This window comes from Anolis carolinensis, chromosome 3, assembly GCF_035594765.1.
Source record: "Anolis carolinensis isolate JA03-04 chromosome 3, rAnoCar3.1.pri, whole genome shotgun sequence".
In the NCBI taxonomy this organism is placed as follows: Eukaryota; Metazoa; Chordata; class Lepidosauria; order Squamata; family Dactyloidae; genus Anolis; species Anolis carolinensis.
In genome coordinates, this window is record NC_085843.1 from 119327102 (window position 1) to 119351351 (window position 24250).

At 41.3% G+C, this 24250-nt stretch overlaps 1 protein-coding gene across 6 annotated transcripts in view; it reads right to left on the bottom strand.

Moving 5' to 3' along the window:
* The window catches only part of mcf2l (MCF.2 cell line derived transforming sequence like), a 149648-nt gene that overhangs the window by 113280 nt on the left and 12118 nt on the right, over positions 1–24250 (bottom strand). The window contains exon 1 of one of the 6 annotated variants that reach the window (XM_062977286.1): positions 15412–15545. The exons of 3 other annotated variants lie outside the window; for them this stretch is intronic. In XM_062977286.1, the coding sequence (XP_062833356.1) occupies positions 15412–15451 (40 nt within the window). In that variant the 5' untranslated portion in view covers positions 15452–15545. Of the gene's footprint in view, positions 1–41; positions 404–1419; positions 1440–15411; positions 15546–24250 lie in introns of those variants that run through there. 2 more of the 6 variants (XM_062977288.1, XM_008107015.3) reach the window with 2 other exon arrangements.

Genomic DNA, 24250 nt, shown 5'->3' on the forward strand with positions numbered 1-24250 from the left:
GCACATTTAAATTCTTTTTTAAGTCTAGCAGCTCCTCCTACCAGTATGCTGGGAAATAGCATACAATCTCCACACCAGCTCTTCTAAAGCCATGTCTTCCGTTTTTAGCCAACACCTCATTCTCCAGCATTAACAAAGGCGACCCACGGGAAGCATTCCTCCCATCATGAAGCCTGGAGGTAGTGGTGGGGAACCTCCAGCGGCACTTGACAGACCATACTGCATTTCAATTACTACTCCACTAGAGATTCTCCCAATATCAGCTCAGAAAGAGGTGTAAAGTGTAGGCTCCTCTCTTCCTCTGCAATACATCGGCAGGAGGAGGCTCTTCAGAAAAAGAGAGGGGGGGAGAGGCAGAGTCACGAATGATAATTACATCAGCATCGCTTTTTAAAAGTTCTCTCCTCCTCTGGGAAATCCTTCCCGGCTGAGGGTGATTTGTTGCTAGATAGCAGAATTATTGTTAGCTTAGATCTCTTTCCCTTGGAAGATGAAAGCTGGCACTTTCCAAGGCTGATGCACTTCAGCATGACATACATGCTTGCACTGCCTGACATTCCCTTGGAAAGAGAGAAAGGAAGCCAATGCAGTTCCCAAGGGAAAGGTTATCTTCCTTCTAAAAGGAAACAGGACTCCTTCTCAATCAAATATAACCTGTCCCTTGTTGTGACAACAGACTTGCATTAAACCTACAGGCTATATAGTTTTGCTCAACTGAAAGATGCATGCAAATCTCTAAAAGGCAAAGTACCCATTTTCAAAATCTGTCTCCACTTTTTAAACAAACAAGAATGGAACAAAAATCCAGTTACTAAAGTCATTTTGGCATTTGTCTACATACCTTCAGTTTTTCAGTGCAGCACCTCTAGCTAAAGGGCTACCTGAAGTCCTCTTAGATGAATGTATTAAAAACAATAGAGGCCACGCTGATCCATTAGAAAATTAAAAATACAATTTATAGATATACTGTACAGTACCTTTATTATGTCCAATTACAAGGCCAGAAAAGTACACAATCTTTCAGAAATATTGACTGTACCTGTTGTGTATCTTCACATAGTTTCTGACATGGCAACTCTAAGGCAAACCTATCAGACCTTTCTAGGGCTCACAGTATGTGTCTTGCCCAAGGTCACCCAGCAGGTTTTCATGACTGAGCGGCAATTTGTATACTGATCTCTAGAGTCGCTGTCCAACACTGACTTTTAGTAGCACAAAAAAAAAAAAAGGAAATGGTAAAGAAACAAAATCTAAGAATTGGGTCAGATATGACCATGATGTTTTGTGGTTAAATTCAATGCCAAAACAGGTAACGCTGCCTGAATTATTCACTAGCAGCTTTGCAATTGTTGGGTTACACCCAGTAATGTCTACTGGGGCAGAGAATCAACACGTGTAGTCAAAGAACTTTGTACTCACAGCTGAGGAGGTCAAAGCAAATGCTTCCATGGCACCCCAATGAACAGAAACATGACCATCTTCATGTTCAGCTACATTTAACTTGAACCACAGAGTTTTGCTCTGTATCGGCATCACTTCACACATCTATAGGAAATAATGTATTTGTTAACCACTGCCAAGTCAACTTTGACTTATGGTGATGCTAAGAATGAGAGATCCCCAAATCACTCTATCAGGGCTCCAAGCCACAGCCCTGCTCAGGTTGTGGAGACTCGAGGTTGTGGCTTCGTTAGCTGAGTCTTTTTATTTGCAATGCAGTTTTCCTCTTTTCCTAATATCTTCTACTTTGCCAATCATTATTGGTTTTTCTAGAGGGTCATGTCTTCTCATAATATGTACAACAGTCTCAGATTAGTCATATTGATTTCTAAGGAGAACTCAGGCTTGCTCTATGGACCAATTATTTTCTCAGCAGTCTACAGTAGCCCAAGAACTTTTCTCCTGCATCACATTCAAATGAATTGATATTCCTCCTATTAGCTTTCTTTATTGTTCAGCTTTCACTAACGAACATAGAAATTGGAAATATGATGGGGCACACAATCCTGGTTTCAATATTTGATTATACATCTTCACACTTCAGGATATTGCCTAGTTCAGTGGTTCTCAACCCATGGGTCCCCAGATGTTCTGGCCTCGAACTCACAGAATTCCTACCAGCTGGTAAACTGGCTGGGATTTCTGGGAGTTGAAGGCCAAAACACCTGGGTGTGATGACTTATGGGCCATGTAGTCCCGTTCCTAATACTGTTGTGACAGATGAAGAGGAAAACTTGGGTTTCCCACCGTTTTTGCCAGATTTGGAGCCCTTGCAGCTGCAGGATGTTTGCCCACAAGAAGTCACACAAACAAGCCTTGTGGAGAAATCTCCCCCATTTTCTCGCCGCCTTTATTATAATCAAGATAGACACGCGCGGGAGGCGACTCGCCGAAGCGCTCGGATAGCTGCCAGACAATTAGATGATTAAGTCTATTTCCCTTGGGAAAGTTTAAGGAGTCTTGCATCTGGACAGTATAGGTTTCGGTTCTTGTTCCCCAGAGAAAGTGTGCTTTGGCGGGAAAACAAGATCCTATATAGATGTTGGCCACAAAGAATTCCTTGCGGAGTCAATTCGTCAGCTCGTGGAGTGAGATCGCGTGTAGACTACGTACTCCAGTTTCCAGCTCCTGAATCAAGTCCCCAGCTCCTGAGTCAAGTTCCCAGCCCTGCCTTGTTCCACGGATCTCTATGGACTCAGTTCTTGTTCCACGATTGCCTTGTTTCTAGTTGGACCTTGCCAAGCCTCAAGTTTTGTCTTGCCTTGCATTTTAAACCCACGGACCCTGTTTCCCGGATTCCAGCCTGGTTTCCCTTGATCCGGATTTACCTTAAGCCTCAAAGACTATGGACAGTTCCCCACACTATTGCTTGCAAAATAGTGTGTGTTTCGGTGAAGTGGATTATAACTTTGGACTTTAATATCATATATTGGACATTGTTTTTCTGGACTATATTTGACCTTTCCTGAAAGGTCTACTTCTGAACTATATTCTACACTTATTTTTATTGACTTTATATATTACCTTAATAAAGATATTAGATAGAATCTGGCCTCTGCGTATGGTTATTGGTGCTCTGCAGCCTGGGTCCTGACACTGGGGACCCACAGGTTGAGAACCACTGGTCCAGTTCCTTTCCACTTGCCTTTCCAAGTCTTAGGCTTCTGACTTCTTGGGTGTAGTCTCCATTATGATTAATGACTGAATGACTGAGATAAGGAATGAAAAATCTTGAGTTATTCAATATCTTCATCATCTACTTTAAAATCATGTAAATCATTTGGAGTCATTATTTTTGTTTTCTAACCATTCAACTGTAAAATCGCTTTTGCGTTGTCTTTCTTGATTCACCTCAATAATTGTTTCAAGTCTCTATTATTTTCTGTTAGGATTATGGTGTTATCTACATATCTTGAATTGTTGGTGTTTCTTTCTCTAATTTTCATGCCTCCTTCATCACAGTCTAATTTTGCTGAAGCGTTTTCCGCAGAGTCCACTGTAAACACTGTACATTATTGGCAATAGACTTGTGCAAGTAAGTGGTGCTTGGAAACCTTTACTGTTGCCAAATTTTTCATGACCCCAACACTGAGTTTAAACCCACAGTTTAAGAACCAGTGGATTAGAACATTGCTTCTTTAACTATGGCTTCCTACCCTAACTGGGATCCCCTTAGCTCAATGATGCGATCACAAAAAAATTGGCAACAGTAAAAGGTTTCTGAGTGCCAACTATTTACACAACTCTATTAGCAATAATGTACAGCATTTGCAAAGGACTTTGCAGAAAATGCTTCTGCAGTAATCCACCAAAAAAAAAAAAAAAAGGGGGGGGGGGGCAGCCTGTTTAGCAAACCTTGCAAATGCTGATTTATTTCCAGTAAATGCTTGATTTTTATACCTATTTTATATACAGTAGAGTCTCACTTATCCAAGACTCACTTATCCAAGGTTCTGGATTATCCAATTCATTTTTGTAGTCAATGTTTTTAATATATCATGATATTTTGGTGCTAAATTCATAAATAAAGTAATTACAACATAACATTACTGCATATTGAACTACTTTTTCTGTTGTGATGTTTTGGTGCTTAATTTGTAAAATCATAACCTAATTTGATGTTTAATAGGCTTTTCCTTAATCCCTCCTTATTATCCAAGATATTCACTTAGCCAAGGTTCTGCCAGCCCGTTTAGCTTGGATAAGTGAGACTCTACTGTACCTATGTACCTGGTGCCATGTAAAAATTTATCAGGCAGAAAGAGGTCACAAGAAGAAATTTAAGAAGCCCTGGACTAGAATATAATACTGTACCCTCTCTCAAAAGAGTCAACCTGAAGCCACCACTTCATTCCACCCAATGAGAAAACCAATCTTGAATACACTGGGAGTTCCATAAAACAAGCAGGTAAAGATGGAGACATGCTTGATTTTTCCCATTAATCATCTAAAATCTAATAGTAATGGAATTTAGAAGGGTGTGGCTACAGGGCAGTTGTGGTGTTTTTTGTATTTGACAATCCAGACTCAGGCTCACTGTGCGTCTTGATGAAGCAAAAGGCAAGCTGAAGACTTGGGAAGGAATGATAGGTGGAAGGAGTTTTCTTTGAGAGGTAAAACAAGTTTTGCAAAATCAGGAAGTAGCAAAAAAAAATTGTGGCAGAAATAACAGTGGGTAGCAAGCAAATATCAGTTGTTCCCTTTGTTATTACTCTTGTTTGCATTTTGTTAGGAAATATAAGTATCAATACAGTAGTATTAGTACTAATGTAGATTAAATGCTTATATTATAAGATTAAGCATTTATGTAGGAGCTTAGAGGCATATTTATGTAGTAATAATCTGATGAGTTTTTAGTTTTGCTCTCATCCCCAGTTTATCTAACACTTGTAAATCCAATGAGAAAACCCCCCATGATATTGGTTTCTTCACAAAATATCCCTATGTCTTAGTTTTAACTAGATACTGCAGTACTTTCTTAAGTTATAAATATTCACCCATATGGGCAAACTGCCTCTTGATCCTTCAGAAACTAAGTATCAGGTGCTTAAAGAAAACATTGCAGTTTCCTTTTTTCTCTTCCCTTTTTAGGAATCCTCCTGAATATTCGTCAGTATGTTCCGTATTCCATGATTAACAGCATAAAAAGACCCAGAATTAGTTTCACTGTAGTTGTAGGACTGACGCCTGGTTTTCACATGATTTTCATGCTACTGTATTTTCTACTTTATATTTTGAGTATTTGTTTATCTATTTTTTCTCACTATACCTAGTACAGCCCACGTATATAGACAAAGGGGATCTATTTAGGTCCATCTTTAGCATCTAATCCCCTTTATCTGGTCTCAATTCCCTGTACTAGTCAGAATGAGGAAAGTCCCTTGGCTCAGGCTGGATCCAATTCAGCATCACAGTCACTTTCTCCCCTCCTTTTCAAACTTTGCAGCTGGTGGAGTGAACAGAAGTTATGTAGCCAGCAATGTGGATCTACCTCACTCTATAATTTAGCAATTATGAGTAAGATTGATGCCACGGAGTATTAAACCCTCTTTTAGAAAAACATCACAGAGGTTCCGGTAGGTTATCCAGGAAATAATAATTAATGATAGAGAAACCTCCCTGAAAAATAGGTTATGGGCTGTCTTCTGCAACATCTGCTTTGGGCATCTTCTAGAATTGTGGAATCACAAAACTATAGAATCTTAAGTGTTGGAGAAACCACAAGGGCCATCTACTGCAATGGCTTGCTAAGCAGGAATAGGCAACTAAACCACTTCAGAAAGATAAGCATCTGTTGAAATGAGAGTTTACCACCAGTCTCCAAGACAGTGCATTTCACTCTCAAAATGTTCTTAAATTAAATCTTCATATTGTTTAGGTAGAAGCTCTTCTATTTTGAATCGACTGGTTTGTGTTCTATACTCGGAAGCAACAGAAAATAGGTGTGCACCAACATCTATGACATCCTTTCAGATATTTAAAGATAAGTACCACAGAACTGGAAGGGGGCTCATGGCCATCCAGTCCAACCCTTTGATCAGTGATTCTACAGCAGTGGTTCTCAACCTGGGGTCCCCAGAGGTTTTTGGCCTACAATTCCCAGAAATCCCAGCCAGTTGACCAGCTGTTAGGATTTCTGGAAGTTGAAGGTCAAAAACATCTGGGGGCCCAGGTTGAGAACCACCATTCTACAGCACCCCCAGCAGATAGCTGCCCAGCCTCTTTTTCAAGATAACCAGAGAACTCTATTATGTGTTGGAGGGAGCGAGAGGAGAGCCTGCCCAGGATCGGAGAGATAGTGCAGGCTCATAGGGGGAAAGGCGGTCACAAAGGTAGGCGGGTCCCGAACCAAGCAGGGCTTTGTAGGTGATTACCTGCACCTTGAATTGGGACCGGAAAGTGACTGGCAGGAAGGTGACAAGCACCTAGTTAAAAGCATGAATCTCAAATTGCAAAGTAAGCTCATTGCCCACTCTACTGTAATGATGTGCATAAATAAAATGCTTGCTTGCCAGCTGCTATTCCAGATAATAATATTGTTTTGTGTCACAATTCATGGGGAAATCATCCATAGTATTAATAAAAATTTCTATTAAACCTGCCTCTGCCATAACTACAATGCCAAGAAACCTAAACAAAACTCGTTTATGGATACTAAGGGAATTGCAGAAGCATGTTCTTCATGTTTTTGTTTTTTAAATGGATACAGACACTGCCCGTTTCATGCAGTTTCAAACTGGTATTGGAGAACATGGTTTTGCTGGCCAGATGATTACACAGGAAATCCTGGAACCAGTTTGAGGCTCGGATGGTGATGGCACAAACCAAAGAGCACTGATGCACATTAAGGGCTTTCTTTTTTCAGGGGCCCTTCTTTTTCTTGTCTGGATAAACTAGATTTTGTTTTTTGCATCACAGGCATTTGGAGGATGGTGAAGAAGGGCTGGAGAAAGGCAGATTTTCATACTGGATTGTAGCAATGTGCCTGCAGTAAACAATGCAATAAAATTGGACTGGGGAAAGAAAGGGGTGCAACTCAAGGTTGATACTAGTGGAGCTGTATGTGCTTATGTACAACAGATACGATGACTACAGAATCACTTAATGTGTGTATATAAGAACGGCAAAATGGAAAGAAAAGGGGAGAGCAGATTAGCTTGCTTCACACACTACCACCTTGGCATGCTGGAAAAATATTGTTCTGTAAAGTTTTCCACCAAAATGGAAATAATTAGAACAGTGAAATGTACTGAAAGAAAATAAATAATTCTTGGATGCATTTCGGAAAAAGCTTTAAAGTGGCTCCGAGAATATTTTTAAAGTTTTTGTTTACTTGTTTTTAAAGTTTTTGTTTACAGGTGTGTGTGTTTTCTGCCCATCATCATTGTCATAATCAATTATGTGTTGTTGAAGAATCACTGGGTTGCTGTGAGTTTTCTGGGCTGTATGGCCATGTTCCAGAAGCATTCTCTCCTGATGTTTCACCCACCGCTATGGCAGGCACTCCTTCCTCAAAACCTCTGAGGATGCCTGCCATAGATGTGGGTGAAACGTCAGGAGAGAATGCTTCTGGAACATGGCCATACAGCCCAGAAAACTCACAGCAACCCATTGTTATGTTTATTTACGTATATCCCAATTTTTCTCTTTACAAGGAGAGAAAAAATGCTCAAGTACTGCCTCCAAACAGAATGAAACTTGGAAAAAAAAGGATAAGTAGTTATTATGACTCCAGATCCTTTAAAAATAATTGAATGAAAAAGAGACTGAATGAAAGACATCTGGCGATTAACTTCATTTTAACACTGTCATGAAGCAATGGCGGCAGGGTTACAAGATTCTTTGTTATGATATTAACTTGAGGCCATGTACACTTTTAAATTGACTTTGGTAAAATGAAGCCCCTTTAATCCACATGCTAACTATTTGGATGTAAAGAGATTAGATTAGCAAATTTCATTAGAGAGATAGTTAGGCTAATCTCAACAAATGCAGCAAATGGATTTTTAATAAAAACTCATTTTTATTGTCACATGTAAGATTAACTCTAAAGGCATTTCAGGACAGAACAAGAGAACATTTCTAGTACCTTGTCAGTTTCACTACTTATCAAAGAAAGGAAGAATTCAGCCTAGAGGAATAAAGCGACTCTCTATATCATGATAAAATTAAGTGTAGTTACACTATTCTTCCTCCGCTAAACTTCAACAATTCTCATTAAGATAATCCTTTGGAAGTATACAGCAAACTTAAAAATTAGCTTTGGCATGCTAATATTGAAGAAAAATTTACAATCAAACAAATGATATATAATATTCTTTTTGTAAAGTACATAAACTGCACCTAGTTTTCTCTATGTGCAATTCTGTTATAGGATATTCTATTAAAACCTCTATAAGACAGTCCATCAAATATGTGGCTGTTTTAGAATTTTAAGACCAAGTCAGCCAAACAAGAAAACTTGAACATGAAAGAATTGGGTTCAAGTCCCACCTCCTGGAGGAAAGACACTGAGGGTTGATCTAAATTCAATTCCAATCTATAAAATGGGAATGTATACTTAAATATCTGTATCTCTAAATATCCTCACATACTGAGCAGGATTACTATTGCAATGTCTCTGGTTACTCCCAACTACAGTAGCTTGTGTGGTATATTGCTGCATTCTTTGAAGAAAGCTTTTTGTCTGCACAAAATACCCGAATAGTAATTTTTTTTACCAAAATTCCATGTATTGACGGTAGTTTTATAAAAATCTTGAGCCAAAGCTACAAAGCAGGTGGAAAACATAGATTCTCCGAACACAAGATACAGGCAGTCACCAAATTATGAACAAGATAGGGTCTGTAGATTGATTCTTAAGCTGAATTTATATGTACGTTGGAACAGGTACATTTTTTCAGTGCATATCCCTCTCTATCTGTCTATCTGTCACGACGCAGGCTGCAGAGCACCAATAACCATACACAGAGGCCAGAATCTATCTAATATCTTTATTAAGGAAATAAGTAAAGGCAATAAAAATAAGTGTAGAATATAGTTCAGAAGATGTCCTTTCAGGAAAGGTCAAATATAGTCCAGGAAAACAATGTCCAATATGAAATAGTAAGGTCCAAAGTTGTAATCCAGTAACCGAAACACTCACTTTGCCAAGCAGAGTGAGGGGAGGTGACAAGGTCCTTTAATCCATGAAACTTAGGCAAGGCAAGGAAATAGCTTGATTCTTGGTACACAAAGCTTGATTCAAGGCAACAAGGAACGAGGAACAGGGACAAGATCCGTGGTAAATACTTGGCAAGGTCCGGGAAGCAAGGCAAGGTCCTGGAAGGCAAGGCTGAGCCCTAGGAAACAAGGCAAGGTCCGTGAAGCAAACAAGGCTGGGAACGTGAACGAAGGCTTGGAAACAGGAACGAGGCTTGGAAACGGGAGTAGCGCTGTCCACACACAACCTACTCCAGTAGCTGACGAATTGACTCCGCAAGATTCCTTCGGGGCAAGGAACCTAAATAGGGTCTCGTTTTCCCACCAAAGAACACTTCTCTGGGGAATCAGAACCGAAAGTCAATCTCTGTGTCCAGATGCATGACTCCCTAGAATTTCTCATGGAAGCAGTCTTAATCAGCTGAATGCCTGGCTGCGATTCTCAGGCTTCTGCGATTAGCCTGCTGAACTCCTTTTTGTTGTTGATAATAACTACGGCGAGAAAATGGGGGAGATTCTGACTCAGGGCTTGTTTGGCAGATTTCTGGAAGGCAAACCTCTTGCAGGTGCAAGGGCTCCAATTCAGGCTGGGAAAGTTCCAATTCTGGCTGAAATGGTGGAAAACCCAAGTTTTCCTCTTCATCTGTCACAACAGCGTTAGGAACGGGACTACATGGCCCATGAGTCATCACACTATCCCCCTCCTCAAGCCCCCTCCCAAAATGGGACTCTCTCCCCGAGGTGCGAGGCCGCGGCTTGGTGGGATAGGTCTGATGGAAGCGGTGGGTTAAATCGGGGGCATGGACTGTGGAAGCGTCTTCCCAAGAGCGTTCCTCGGGACCAAAACCCACCCAGTCAATGAGATATTGTAGGCGGCGGCGGTGAAAGCGAGAATCCAAAATGTCCTGAACCTCGAACTCCTCCTCTCCGTCCACCAAAACAGGGGCGGGGGCCGGCCGGTCTACATCAGGGCGCACACCATCCGCCGGAAGGAGCAGAGAGCGATGAAACACTGGAATAATGCGCATAGAGCGTCTTCCCGGTAGTTGAAGTTTGAAAGTCACGGGGTTAAGTTGCGCCACCACTGGATAGGGGCCAATGAAACGGGCATCTAACTTCCAGCAAGGGCGATGGGAGGGCAAAAAACGAGTGGACAGAAGAACCCGGTCTCCTACCTTGATTTCGGGGCCCGGCTGGCGATGATTGTCAGCGTGGCGTTTATAGTCCTCCTTGGCTTGGTCTAGTTGCTGGAGCAAAAGTTGTTGCACCGCTGTGAGTTCCTGCAGCCAGTCCTCTGCTGCGGGAACTTCTGAGGTTTCAATGACAGAAGGAAAGAAACGTGGATGGAAGCCGTAGTTTGCAAAGAACGGGGTTTCTTTAGTTGAAGCCTGGACACCATTGTTATAGGCAAACTCTGACAGCGGTAACAGGGAAGCCCAATTGTCCTGCTGGTAGTTCACATAACAGCGAAGGTATTGTTCCAAAGTGGCATTGGTGCGCTCAGTTTGCCCATCCGTTTGGGGATGGTGAGCCGAAGATAAGCGGGAGTCTATGCCCAATAGATTTTGTAGTGCTTTCCAGAAACGAGAGGTGAATTGGGACCCACGGTCTGTGACCAAACTCTTGGGCAACCCATGCAATCTAAAAACATGTTGAAGGAATAAATCTGCAGTCTCTTTGGCCGTGGGGAGGCCATCGCAGGGAATGAAATGGGCTAACTTGGTAAAAAGGTCCACCACCACTAGGATCGTGGTGAATCCACAGGAAGGTGGTAGATCAGTGATAAAATCTGCAGAGATTATTTCCCACGGGCGAGATGGGGTAGGAAGGGGATGCAGAAGCCCTGAGGGCTTTTCCCTTCTTGTCTTGGAGCACTGGCATACTGGGCAGGTATTGACATATTTTTCCACATCCTTGCGGATCTTGGGCCACCAGAAATCTCTTAGGATCAAATGCATGGTTTTAAATAGTCCGAAATGCCCTGCTGGCTTGCAGTCATGACACAGACGAAGTGCTTTTTCCCTGCCCGGTCCTGGAGGGATGTAGACATGATTTCTATAGCAAAGTAACCCATCCTTAAGCGAAAAGGGGAAATGTAGTCCTTGGCGAAGTTGGTCCTGAGCCCAGGCATCTGCTTGTTGACTGGCCCTGATTTCCTGGGCACAAAGGGGCCCTGGAGTAGAGGGAGTTGATTCAATTGGAGTGGATTTGGTGTTTCCCACTGTGAGCGTGGCAAAGTTCTCGGGCTGCAGCAGTTGAGACTCAAAGGTCTCTTTGCGCCCTGCAGCATATTCCGGTTTTCGTGACAGAGCATCTGCTTGCTTGGTCTGGGCTGGGGTTACATAATGGATTTGGAAGTTAAAACGTTCAAAGAATAAAGCCCAGCGTTGTTGCCTCTGATTTAGCTTGCGGGCAGTTCTTAGATGCTCTAGATTCCGATGATCAGTATGGACCTCAATGGGAAATTTGGCCCCTTCTAACCAATGTCTCCAAGTTTCAAAGGCTGCCTTTATGGCCAAAAGTTCCTTTTCCCAAATAGTGTAATTTCTCTCTGGTGCGGTCAGTTGACGGGAGTAGAAGGCACAAGGGTTCAAGGCAACAAGGAACGAGGAACAGGGACAAGATCCGTGGTAAATACTTGGCAAGGTCCGGGAAGCAAGGCAAGGTCCTGGAAGGCAAGGCTGAGCCCTAGGAAACAAGGCAAGGTCCGTGAAGCAAACAAGGCTGGGAACGTGAACGAAGGCTTGGAAACAGGAACGAGGCTTGGAAACGGGAGTAGCGCTGTCCACACACAACCTACTCTAGTAGCTGACGAATTGACTCCGCAAGATTCCTTCGGGGCAAGGAACCTAAATAGGGTCTCGTTTTCCCACCAAAGAACACTTCTCTGGGGAATCAGAACCGAAAGTCAATCTCTGTGTCCAGATGCATGACTCCCTAGAATTTCTCATGGAAGCAGTCTTAATCAGCTGAATGCCTGGCTGCGATTCTCAGGCTTCTGCGATTAGCCTGCTGAACTCCTTTTTGTTGTTGATAATAACTACGGCGAGAAAACGGGGGAGATTCTGACTCAGGGCTTGTTTGGCAGATTTCTGGAAGGCAAACCTCTTGCAGGTGCAAGGGCTCCAATTCAGGCTGGGAAAGTTCCAATTCTGGCTGAAATGGTGGAAAACCCAAGTTTTCCTCTTCTTCTGTCACAACAGCGTTAGGAACGGGACTACATGGCCCATGAGTCATCACACTATCTATCTATCTATGAGAGAGAGAGATTTAGGTAGCATAGGGAAAGTTTTAACACCCCTGTGGTGTTTGTTTTGCTGCCTGTGCCCCTGTTCAGAAGATTTCAATGCACTTTCTGTCCCTGTGAGAATTGGCATGTTATGAAAACAAAGATTGATGCAAAAGCTTCAGTGGAGACACCTTTTGCCATGATAACTCATTCAGGAGTGAATTTCTCTCATTTCCTGTTGCCTCACCCCTGTTCTTAACTATGAGTCATCTGTAAGTCGGGTGTTTGTAACTCAGAGACTGCCTGCAATTGAAATAATGAGTGCTGAAAGAGAACTTTCTTAAAGTAACCCAAACTGGGGAACATCACTGTATCTTAGGAAAGCAAATTCTGTTGTGCAAACATGGTATGGTTACCATATACTGAATGAAATACTTCCTTTCTCTGTACTACTTTTCCTGCTATTCAGTCAGTAGGGTATCCCAGCTTTTAATATTATGAGAAAGGGAGTAAAACGTCTTCCCATCCAGGTCTGCACTGTACATTTTGTCATCTGGGGTGAGGTGTCATCTGTACGCAGATGATGTCCAGCTCTGTCACTCCACCTGTCACTAAGGAGGCTGTTCAGGTCCTGAACCGGTGTCTGGCCGCTGTATCGGACTGGATGAGGGCGAACAAATTGAAACTGAATCCAGACAAGACAGAGGTCCTCCTGGTCAGTCGCAAGGCTGAACAGGGAATAGGGTTACAGCCTGTGCTGGATGGGGTCACACTCCCCCTGAAGACGCAGGTTCGCAGTCTGGGGGTTCTCCTGGACTCATCGCTGAGCCTGGAACCCCAGGTCTCGGCGGTGGCCAGGGGAGCCTTCGCACAACTAAGACTTGTGCGCCAGCTGCGCCCGTTCCTTGGGAGGTCTGACTTGGCCACGGTGGTCCATGCTCTGGTTACATCCCGTTTGGACTACTGCAACGCTCTCTATGTGGGGTTGCCTCTGAAGACGGCCCGGAAGCTCCAACTAGTACAACGGGCGGCAGCCAGACTAATAACTGGGGCGGCTTACAGGGAGCGTACCACCCCCTTGTTAAGCCAGCTCCACTGGCTGCCGATATGCTACCGAGCCCAATTCAAAGTGCTGGTTTTGACCTACAAAGCCCTAAACGGTTCTGGCCCAATCTACTTGTCCGAACGTATCTCCTCCTATGAGCCGGGAAGATCCCTGAGGTCATCTGGAGAGGCCCTGCTCTCAGTCCCGCCTGCCTCACAGGCGCGGCTGGTTGGAACGAGGGACAGGGCCTTCTTGGTGGTGGCTCCCCGGCTATGAAACACCCTTCCCAGAGATGTACGGCAAGCCCCAACCCTTTTGAGTTTTAGAAAAGCCTTAAAAACATGGCTTTGTGCCCAGGCTTTTAATGAATAAATGATAAAGATGACCCAGATTGTTATATGGATAAAGTTGGAGGATATTGGACGAACGGATTTTAAACATGTTTTATGTTTTATATTTTATACTGTATTTAATTGGTTGTATTTTTATATGTTGTTGTTTTTAATGATGTATCGGCAGCGAATTGTTGCCAATTGTACGCCGCCCTGAGTCCCTCCGGGTGAGAAGGGCGGGATAGAAATATTTGAAATAAATAAATAAATAAATAAAATCTTGAAGTATAAGAGAGTTAGAATAAAATAAATAAATAAAAATGAAACAGCTTTGATTCAAAGGCACACAACAACAACTGCAGAAGTAACAGCAGCAGCAATAGGTATCAACTTCTGTCCTGGTTTTGTCTTATTCTGGAAAATGATATATCTCCCTATCTTGGACCACAGTCAAAACCAGGAACACAACCAGGAAATGGACCGGATAGCTAACGTGCCATTATTTCATATGTTTTTCTGCCTAGTAAACTCATGTTTCATTAATTAAACAATTCTGAGATATATAAAGCTAATGAATGTTTAATTAAGTCATATTCTTCTTTCAGACCAGTAGATCCAGCAGTTTTCCTCTTTGATCATGCAAGGTTCTGCCCAGTATTTTCCTCATTGATTAAATATTTACTATTCTAGAAATATACCAGTAATGTAATAAACTAACCTGTTATTGCACAGTATCATCCCAAAGTAACATTTCCTTGTTAATTATCATACAATTTCAACAAAGTTGTACCATGAGAAAATGTGTGTGCAGTAATTAAAAGGACTGCATTGGAAGAAGATTGTAGATTTAACATACTGCCCACAGATTTCAAAACTGCGTTTTGCTGTCCCTCTGTGATTTTCCTATTTGGATAAAATGGAATGAAACTGGAAGAAAAATACTTGGAAAGAAAGACTGTAACACTATTTCATGCAGCACAATTATAATGTTATGCCTTCATCTAAACTGCCATGGTTGTATCCAGAGATTTGCAGCCTGGTATAATTGCTCTATTTTTGTATTCTTATTTATTTGAAGAACAGGGATTGAATTCTGGCTTCACCATGAAAACTAATATGCGACTTCAGGCAAATCACACACTCCTAGCCTTAGAAAACCCCATGTTAGGTTTGCCTTATGACTGTCATAAGTCAGAATTGACCTGAAGTGTAATATTGAAGCCCTGGCAAGGTCATATGGGAAACACTGATGTGGGCACTGTTGTGATAAAGTTTAAGGACATACTAGTCATGAAACTTCACATTTCTGAAAAGAACAGAAAACCAATAAGAAACTGTGATTCACATACAAGTAAGCCCAATACCACCTACTGATTAAATTACATAAATACATTAATCCACATACATAGATTACCCAAACTCAAGTAAAAACCAGTCTACATTCTATTAAAACATATGGATTAGTACAATGAGGAATTTGTCAAACTTGACTGAAAATTTTGTTCTTTAAAGAGAGATGGAAGATTGTAAAGTAAATTTTACAAGCATTCTGAGTTAACAGAAGTCTGTTTTTAATCTGCATTTCCCCAGATATTGATACCAACCTTTTCTGAAGCTCACTTCAAAATGCCAGTCCTTTTTCATCTATAACATCCACTTCATAAAGTTTAATGTTACCTGCTGTTTGACTAATGTACAGGGGGAAGTTTGAGTGCTTTAAATCCCAAACCCACTGCCATATAACCAAGAACAAAGTTAAATGACATATTCTTTGCAGTGAACTGGTTTCCTTGGAAACTGAACAGTCACATGTTTTCCACAGAGGAAGGCTTTTTTTTGGAATAAATCTACTGGATCCTCTAAGCAGGCGTCTTTTAACTCACCACTGCTGCAAGTAACATGAACACTTCCCGGGGGCTTGATTGCATCTATTTTCTTTGTTATAATTATGAGCTCCGCATCTGTTTTGTGCATGTGTTCCTATTTTCAGAAGTTGCATTGATTAAGTGGACAAAAAGAAAGGCTTTAAGGGAGACAGGATTCACGCATCAGGCATTCTGTATTCCTCTGTGTGATACATATGCACACACACTGCTTAGACAGCCGTGCCAAATTGTAAAGTAAATTGAGCCTCACTTCTGTCCTGCGACTTTGCATTCTCAGCCATGTCTATTTCCTCCGCAATGCCACCCTGATTCAATAGCAGCACCTACTGGGTACTAATAGTTAATACATCAAAGTGCAAACCATGTCCAGTGCCATGGAGTCTTACTGGTGGATTGGATTATGGTAAAAGTAAATCTATATGACCATTTTTTCAATGAATACGTTTTATTCAAGAAAAAGACAAAATAAAACTACCAAAACTACACAACTACATATTGTCCACTAAATGACTACTTTAAAAAAAACAAAGAAAGGGGACACAAACACATACAAAACAAGAACAACAAACTTTCCATTTTCTATCTAATGGTTATTATCCCTTATTGCCCTACTCTAGTCAAACAAACAGTCACTTTGAAGGGTCAAATGTCTGCTAGATATCTTTATGAGAGCTGCTGTGAAGAGACTTGGTGTTTTTTTAAAACTCTGAAAAGCAGTATGAAAAATTCTCAGAACGAACAGATATTAATATTCAAAGACAGTCATGTTAGTCTGCATCAGAATACAGCAAGGCACTAATGAAATAAGATTTTTTCAATTCAGTCTGGTTCATCAGATGTATGGACATTCAATTTCAGCCAATTTTGAGGCCTTGTACAAAAAACCTTTGAAGGATGATTGGAAGGAGAAAGGAGTGAACTAGGATCTATACAAGAACTTCAGTCTACTGAAAATGGTTCAAATTGATAGAAAGGTTTTCTGACACATTACACATATAATAACAACAGTTCATACCCCAATCATGCCCATTTTATTACATCTTTTTTCCTGGCCTCAAGTTTGTATCAACACACCAGACAGAGAATTTCCCCACTATGGCCAAAATACTTCAGCTTTGCCTCTAATATCCTTCCCTCCAGTGAGCAGCCAAGCACTATTTCCTGGAGGATGGACTGGTTGGATCTTCTTGCGGTCCAAGGCACTCTCAGGATTTTCCTCCAGCACCAAAGTTCAAAAGCGTCTATCTTTCTACGCTCTGCCTTCCTTATGGACCAGCTCTCGCATCCATAGGATACTATGGGGAATACCATTGCTTTGACTATGCAGACCTTCGTTGCCAGTGTGATGTCTCTGCTCTTCACTATTTTGTCAAGGTTGGCCAATGCTCTCCTCCCAAGAAGTAAACGTCTTCTGATTTCCTGGCTGCAGTCTGCATCTGCAGTGATCTTCGTGCCTAGAAATATAAAGTCTGTCACTGCCTCCATGTTTTCTCCCTCTATTTGTCAGTTATCAATAGGTGTTGTCATGATCTTGGTTTTCTTGACGTTTAACTGCAACCCAGCTTTTGCACTTTCTTCTTTCACCTTGGTGATAAGGTTCCTCAGCTCCTCCTCGCTTTCGGCCATCAGTATCTGAGAGACCATGAACTGGGTCTTGGCTTAAAAGTTTGAAGCATGTAAAGAGTGATCATGAAGCAGCTTGACCAAAGTGAACATGCTCAGTCCCCTCAATATTTCCTTTGCAATTTATGGTAAACAATAATTCCAATGTCTTTTTAACATGTAATATTGCTGAGCCAAGTACCTCCCATCCTATAGCTATGTATATTTTGTATTTGTGTTGAAATTCATTTTATTAATTCCAGACCAGTTTTCTAGTTTGTCAAGTTTTTTTGAATTCTTATCTTCCAATATGCTAGCGAGGGCCCCCCAGTGTTAAAGCGCTGGGCTATTGAACTTGCAGACCAAAAGGTCGCAAGTTCAAAATCCGAGGAGCAGAGTGAGAGCCCGCTGTTAGTCCAGCTTTTGCCAAACTAGCAGTTTGAAAACATGCAAATGTGCGCTCCATGCAGTCATGCCGGCCACATGACCTTGAAGGTGTCTACGGACGACGTCGGCTCTTTGGCTTAGAAATGGAGATGAGCACCAACCCCCAGAGTCAGACACGACTGATCTTAATGTCAACCTTTACCTACCTACCTACCTACCTAATATGTTAGTGACATTCAGCTTTGTGTCATCTGCAAACATGATACGGATTCCTTCCACTCCATTATCTGAATCATTGATAAAGAATATTGAAGTGTTCCAGTCCTGGGAAAGAACCCCAACATACCCCACTCGAAACTTCCTACCAAGATGAAACTAACATAGCTGGGAAATGCTGCTCTTTTTTTTTTTTTTTTTTGGACTACAGCTCCCTAAAACCCTCAGCCAGGATGGCCACTGCCTATACTAGTTTGTGGATTCTACGAGCTGGTGAAAAATGTAACTAACTTCTGCAGCAAGATTAGTCTATCCAGTAGATCTCAACCTATGGGTCCCCCAGGTGTTTTGGCCTACAATTCCCATAAATCCCACCCAGTTTACCAGCTGTTAACATTTCTGAGAGTTGAAGGCCAAAACATCTGGGGACCCATAGGTTGAGAACTACTGCTCAATACATACAAATGGAAAAGGGATGTCATTCCAACGAATGTACACTGGCTGTTGAAACTGACTAATCTAGCAACAATGGGCAAATTATCAGCAGAGATTAGAGGGAAGTCAGTAGCTTCATTTCAAAAGTCTGGGAATCCTTGATTGTGTTTTTGTAGATAAAAGAGAATACTATGTTAAGTGTAGGTTTTGATAATGAATAGGTTTGGTAAAGTTAAAGAGGTATATGAATTGTAATTATAGTTGGAGAAGTTTTTGTAATATAGTAAGTTGTATAGCTATCATTAGAAAAGTCAAAAATCAAATGTAAATTTCTTTCTGCTCTTTGCTTTTTTCTTTCAATTACTTTCTTCTTCTTTTTCTTTCTTTTTGTTTGCATATTTTTTCTTATTTTATTGTACTGAAAACTATCTAACTAAAATATTTTTAAAAGCCAAAAAATGTAACTAGCTGTCCTAAGTACTGTAGAAATGAGCAATAGTTGAAAGAATATACTGTGCCTGAAGGAGAAAACGTTAAAGGGAGACATAATGACATACTAGAGCAGTGGTTCCCAAGCTGGGTTCTGAGGAACCCTAGGGTTCCACAAAAGCACTATAGGAGTTCAAAAAAACTTTTTAAAAAATCTATAGCAGAGTATGAAGATCTTATGATATTCAATGTGCCTCTGCTTTAAAAATAATGCTTCATGTTCACCTGAACATGTTCATGGTCATCGGCCAGATTACTAAAAAGGTAAAGGTTTCCTCTGATGTTAAGTCCAGTCGTGTCCATCTCCATTTCTAAGCCAAAGAGCTGGCATTGTCCATAGACACCTCCAAGGTCATGTGGCTGGCATGACTTAATGGAGTGCCGTTACCTTCCCGCCGAAGTGGTACCTACTGATCTTCTCACATTTGCATGTTTTCGAACTGCTAGGCTGGCCGAAGCTAGAGCTAACAGTGGGCACTCACTCCGCTACCCGCATTCGAACCTGCAACCTTTCGGTCTGCAATTTCAGCAGCTCATCGCTTTAACACACTGTGCCCCCAGGGCTCCATCCAGATTGCTAACTGGAGCGAATTATTAAAACGATTCCACTGGCTGCCGATAAGTTTCCAGTCTCAATTCAAGGTTCAGGTGATCACCTACAAAGCTCTAAATGGTTCGGGTCCAGCCTATCTTCACGATCGCATCTTCCCCTATGAACCTGCACAAGCTTTAAGATATGCTGGGGAGGCCCTTCTTTCGCTCCCACCTCCATCACAAGCACGGTTGGTGGGAACGAGGAAGGGCCTTTTCGGTGGTGGTTCCCTGGCTCTGGAACTCCCTCCCCAGAGATATTCGATTAGCGCCGCTTCTGTCTACCTTCCGTAAAGACCTGAAAACTTGGTTGTTCCAATATGCCTCCGATTAATCAGTTCAACAACTGACTTGGCCCTTCTAGCCCTAACCAAATATCTGGCTCTTGCACTTTACTACCAGCCCCACCCTTGCAGTGTATTGCACAAGCCCTTGTCTGGCCCTCTCAGCTCTGAACATGCCCACTGTGCTCGGCTACTGGTTGCTGGTTGTTGATGTTTTATGTTTTATTGATGTTTTACACATTTTTTTCTTTTTAATGTGTTGTAATGCAATGTATTTTATGGTATTATATTTTAATTCTGTTTTACTGGGCTTCGTCCCTATGTAAGCCAGCCTGAGTCCCTTCGGGGAGAAGGGGTGGGATATAAGAATAAAGTTGTTGTTGTTGTTGTTGTTGTTATTATTATTATTATTATTGATGTGAATCAGGCTTTTCAGCTTATGCGTACTCCAAAAACAAATTTAGGAGTAAGTCGGATGCTGCCCTCGATTTACGTATTCAGTTCCCAAACATAAAGCTCAATTTCAAAACTATTTTAAGTACAAAAATGAAGCAAAACAATTTTAGGTGTGAATCCAATATTTTCTGGTACCAAAATAAATGTTTATTGTTATATTCAATATTTATATTTATATTTAAAATGCTTTCTCTTTATTTCCAAACTTTCTACATTATACAAAACACCCAGTCAATAGGACCAGATGAAAGAAGGAAGACCTTTGTGGATTCACAATGCTTATGGACAGAGTTAGGATTCTGTAGGAAAATCAAGGAAAGAGGTAGGGTTCTGCAGGGGGAAAACTGTCCTCTGAAGGGTTCCAGGTCAAAAAAGATTGGGAACCCCTGTAATAGAAGACTCCTTAAGACATGATGGGACTGACTTATTCTCTCTTAACTCCATCGGGCAGCCACCAATGAATAGAAATTACAAGAATATTGGTTTCAGCTAATTATTAGGAGAAATGTCCTAACAGTAAGAGAGCTCTTAGAACAGATTGCCTTGGAAGGTGATGGCCTATCCTTTGCTGGAGGTATTTAAAGAGACGCTGGGCGGCCATCTGTCAAAGGTGAGGTAGTGGCATCACGTTTGCAGATGATCCACTGAGCTGGCAACTGGGCTAGAAGACTTCTAGGATCTCTTTTTGCTTTTGAAATCTCGGTCAACACCTATCTGATTAAGAAAAGGTGATTTCTTTAGGTTTTCCTAATTCAAGATTTCTATACTTGAAGGCTACTTTCTACTTCCTACATTATCTCACACTCGTATATATAAATGCAGAGAGTGGATGTGTAACTCATCTTTTAAAATCATTCTCCCTTGAGGCATAATTATGTAATCTAACACTTAGTAAATACAACTAAGGTTCATTCCAAGGTGGTATCAAGTACAGTAAATTTGCTCAGGGGGATTACTGTCAGTTCAAAGAGAGCCATTTTCTCTTGATATTACCTGGCAGCAGAAACATAGGTAATAATTTTTTAGCCTTTGAGTAGCTCATTTCATATTTATTACACAAACCATCCTGGCTTAAATATTCAATAAAAAGGATCAGAAAATATTGCAGCAAAATCCTTCCATTTCTTTAAGTAAATCATTCAATTGTGAAATTTAGAGATGTTTCTGAAAGAAGTCATCTTAAGCACTGAAAATTTTTGATCCAAACTGCCTCCCATTTAAACCTGTTAAGAAAGAAAAGCCACATCTTGAGTAACAGATTTTAGAGGCATTACTATAAATCATGAGCCCACACTTACATGCTTGGCATATGTAGTATGATGTTCAGTAGAAGCATATGGGATTGATGAGCTGAGCCTGCATTAAGTGGATTTTGTAAAGTATATAGTGCTTAATACACTTTCTGCCTCAGTGTGTTACTTCCTTTTTGTTCTGGATGCCTATGTTATTAAAATTACTATTATCTTGGTAATGATCTCAGATGAATCTCTTCCAAGCTAATTAAAGGGAACCTGCTAGAATGTAGCACAGCATTATAATTTCTACTAGTGTACAGCTAAAGAAAGCTTTGATAGATGTTAAATACTGTGAAACAAGAATATATAGCTTAATATGTTTCACCGGGCTTGTTTAATCACCCTCAATCTGCAAAATGTAAAAATAAAGGCTCAAGATATCTAAAATGTGTGAAGATAGCAGCAGTGTATCAAAATTTACAGTGTAAACGCCACACCAATAAGTTGAATTTTCGTGTTCCTTCAGTTTTTAACACTTATTTCCATTTCAAATCTAGGTATCAGTTTTTTAAATGCTTTACATCTGAGTTACAAGCATACCCCTTCCCCCTGTAACTTTGGAAGGACCAACATAAATGGGCTGGCAGAACATTGGATAAGCGAAAATGTTGGATAATAAGGAAGGATTATGGAAAAGCCTATTAAATGTCAAATTACATTATGATTTTACAAATTAAGCACCAAAACATCATGTTTTACAACAAATCGACAGAAAAAAGGTCAATACACAGTAACATTATGTAGTAATTACTGTATTTATGAATTAAGCACCAAAACATTGCAATGTATTGAAAACATTGACTACAAAAACATTGACTACTAAAAGGCAGACTGCGTTGGATAATCTAGAACATTGGATAAGCGGAGGTTGGATAAGCGAGACTCTACTGTATCTGCAGATACAAGAACCACAACTTCCTAAAACATTGTAATGACCAAACAAGACAGATTTAACAAATATTCTTTGTTGTTGTTGTTGAATGATCTTCAAACTGTTTCCAACTTACGGCAAGCTTACAGAGATCCTATCATGGGTGCTTTTGTAGGAGAGAGAGGAATGACTTGCCCAACGTCACCCAATAGGTTTCCATGGCCAAACAGTGTTTCAAACCCTGATTACCAGAGTTGTAGTCCAATGCCAAAACTACTGCAGCACACTGGCTCTCTTTATATACACTCCAAATATCTGAAAATGCCATTTCCTCCTGCAACTTCCTAAAATATTTTATTTTAATAAAGTAACCTTACTGTTTAATATGAACAAATATGTTTAAGAATTTTGTGATGATCTTCCCTCCACTAACATAGACTTTCACCACTGATTAGAATCATAGAATCATAGAATAGTAGAGTTGGAAGAGACCTCAAGGGCCATCTAGTCCAACCCCCCGCTAAGAAGCAGGAAATCGCATTCAAAGCACCCCCGACAGATGGCCATCCAGCCTCTGCTTAAAAGCTTCCAAAGAAGGAGCCTCCACCACATTCCGGGGGAGAGAGTTCCACTGCTGAACAGCCCTCACAGTGAGGAAGTTCTTCCTGATGTTCAGGTGGAATCTCCTTTCCTGTAGTTTGAAGCCATTGTTCCGTGTCCTAGTCTGCAGGGCAGCAGAAAATAAGCTTGCTCCCTCCTCCCTATGACTTCCCCTCACATATTTGTACATGGCTATCATGTCTCCTCTCAGCCTTCTCTTCTGCAGGCTAAACATGCCCAGCTCTTTAAGCCTCTCCTCATAGGGCTTGTTCTCCAGACCCTTAATCATTTTAGTCGCCCTCCTCTGGACACTTTCCAGCTTGTCAGCATCTCCCTTCATCTGCGGTGCCCAAAACTGGACACAGTATTCCAGGTGTGGTCTGACCAAGGCAGAATAGAGGGGGAGCATGACTTCCCTGGATCTATACGTTATTCCCCTATTGATGCAGGCCAAAATCCCATTGGCTTTTTTAGCTGCCGCATCACATTGTAGGCTCATGTTTAACTTGTTGTCCACGAGGACTCCAAGATCTTTTTCGCACACACTGCTGTCAAGCCAGGCGTCCCCCATTCTGTATCTTTGATTTCCATTTTTTCTGCCGAAGTGAAGTATCTTGCATTTGTCCCTGTTGAACTTCATTTTGTTAGTTTCGGCCCATCTCTCTAGTCTGTCAAGATCGTTTTGAATTCTGCTCCTGTCTTCTGGAGTGTTAGCTATCCCTCCGAGTTTGGTGTCATCTGCAAACTTGATGATCGTGCCTTCTAACCCTTCGTCTAAGTCGTTAATAAAGATGTTCAAAATTCACAGTGCAAATTCAAAAGTTTTTACCACCAAGATTAATGCACTTGGAACCAATTAGCCGCTATATATTTTTATTTGCATATTTGCATACATATATAAGGTACTCTTAAGTTGCCTGGTCAAATTGTTTCCAAATATTTCAACAACTCTCTTATGGAATTCTTTTCATTGTAAGAATGACTATTTTTGCACCAATGCCAAATTCACATTGTCTCATAACAAGGAGGACGCTAGCAACAGAATAAAAAATGGTATACGGCTCGGGCCCTACCTATCTTCGTGATCGCATCTCCTCCTATGAGCCAGTGCGGACCTTGAGATCACCCGGGGAGGCTCTTCTCGCGCTCCCACCACTATCTCAAGTGCGGCTGGTGGGGAAGAGGGAACGAGCCTTCTCGGCAGTGGCCCTCCGGCTCTGGAATGCATTGCCAAAAGAGATCAGGCAATCCCCTACATTATCCAATTTCCATAAGGAACTGAAGACCTGGTGGTGTTGGCAGGTTTTTGAGTAATTACATTGGACTACTGC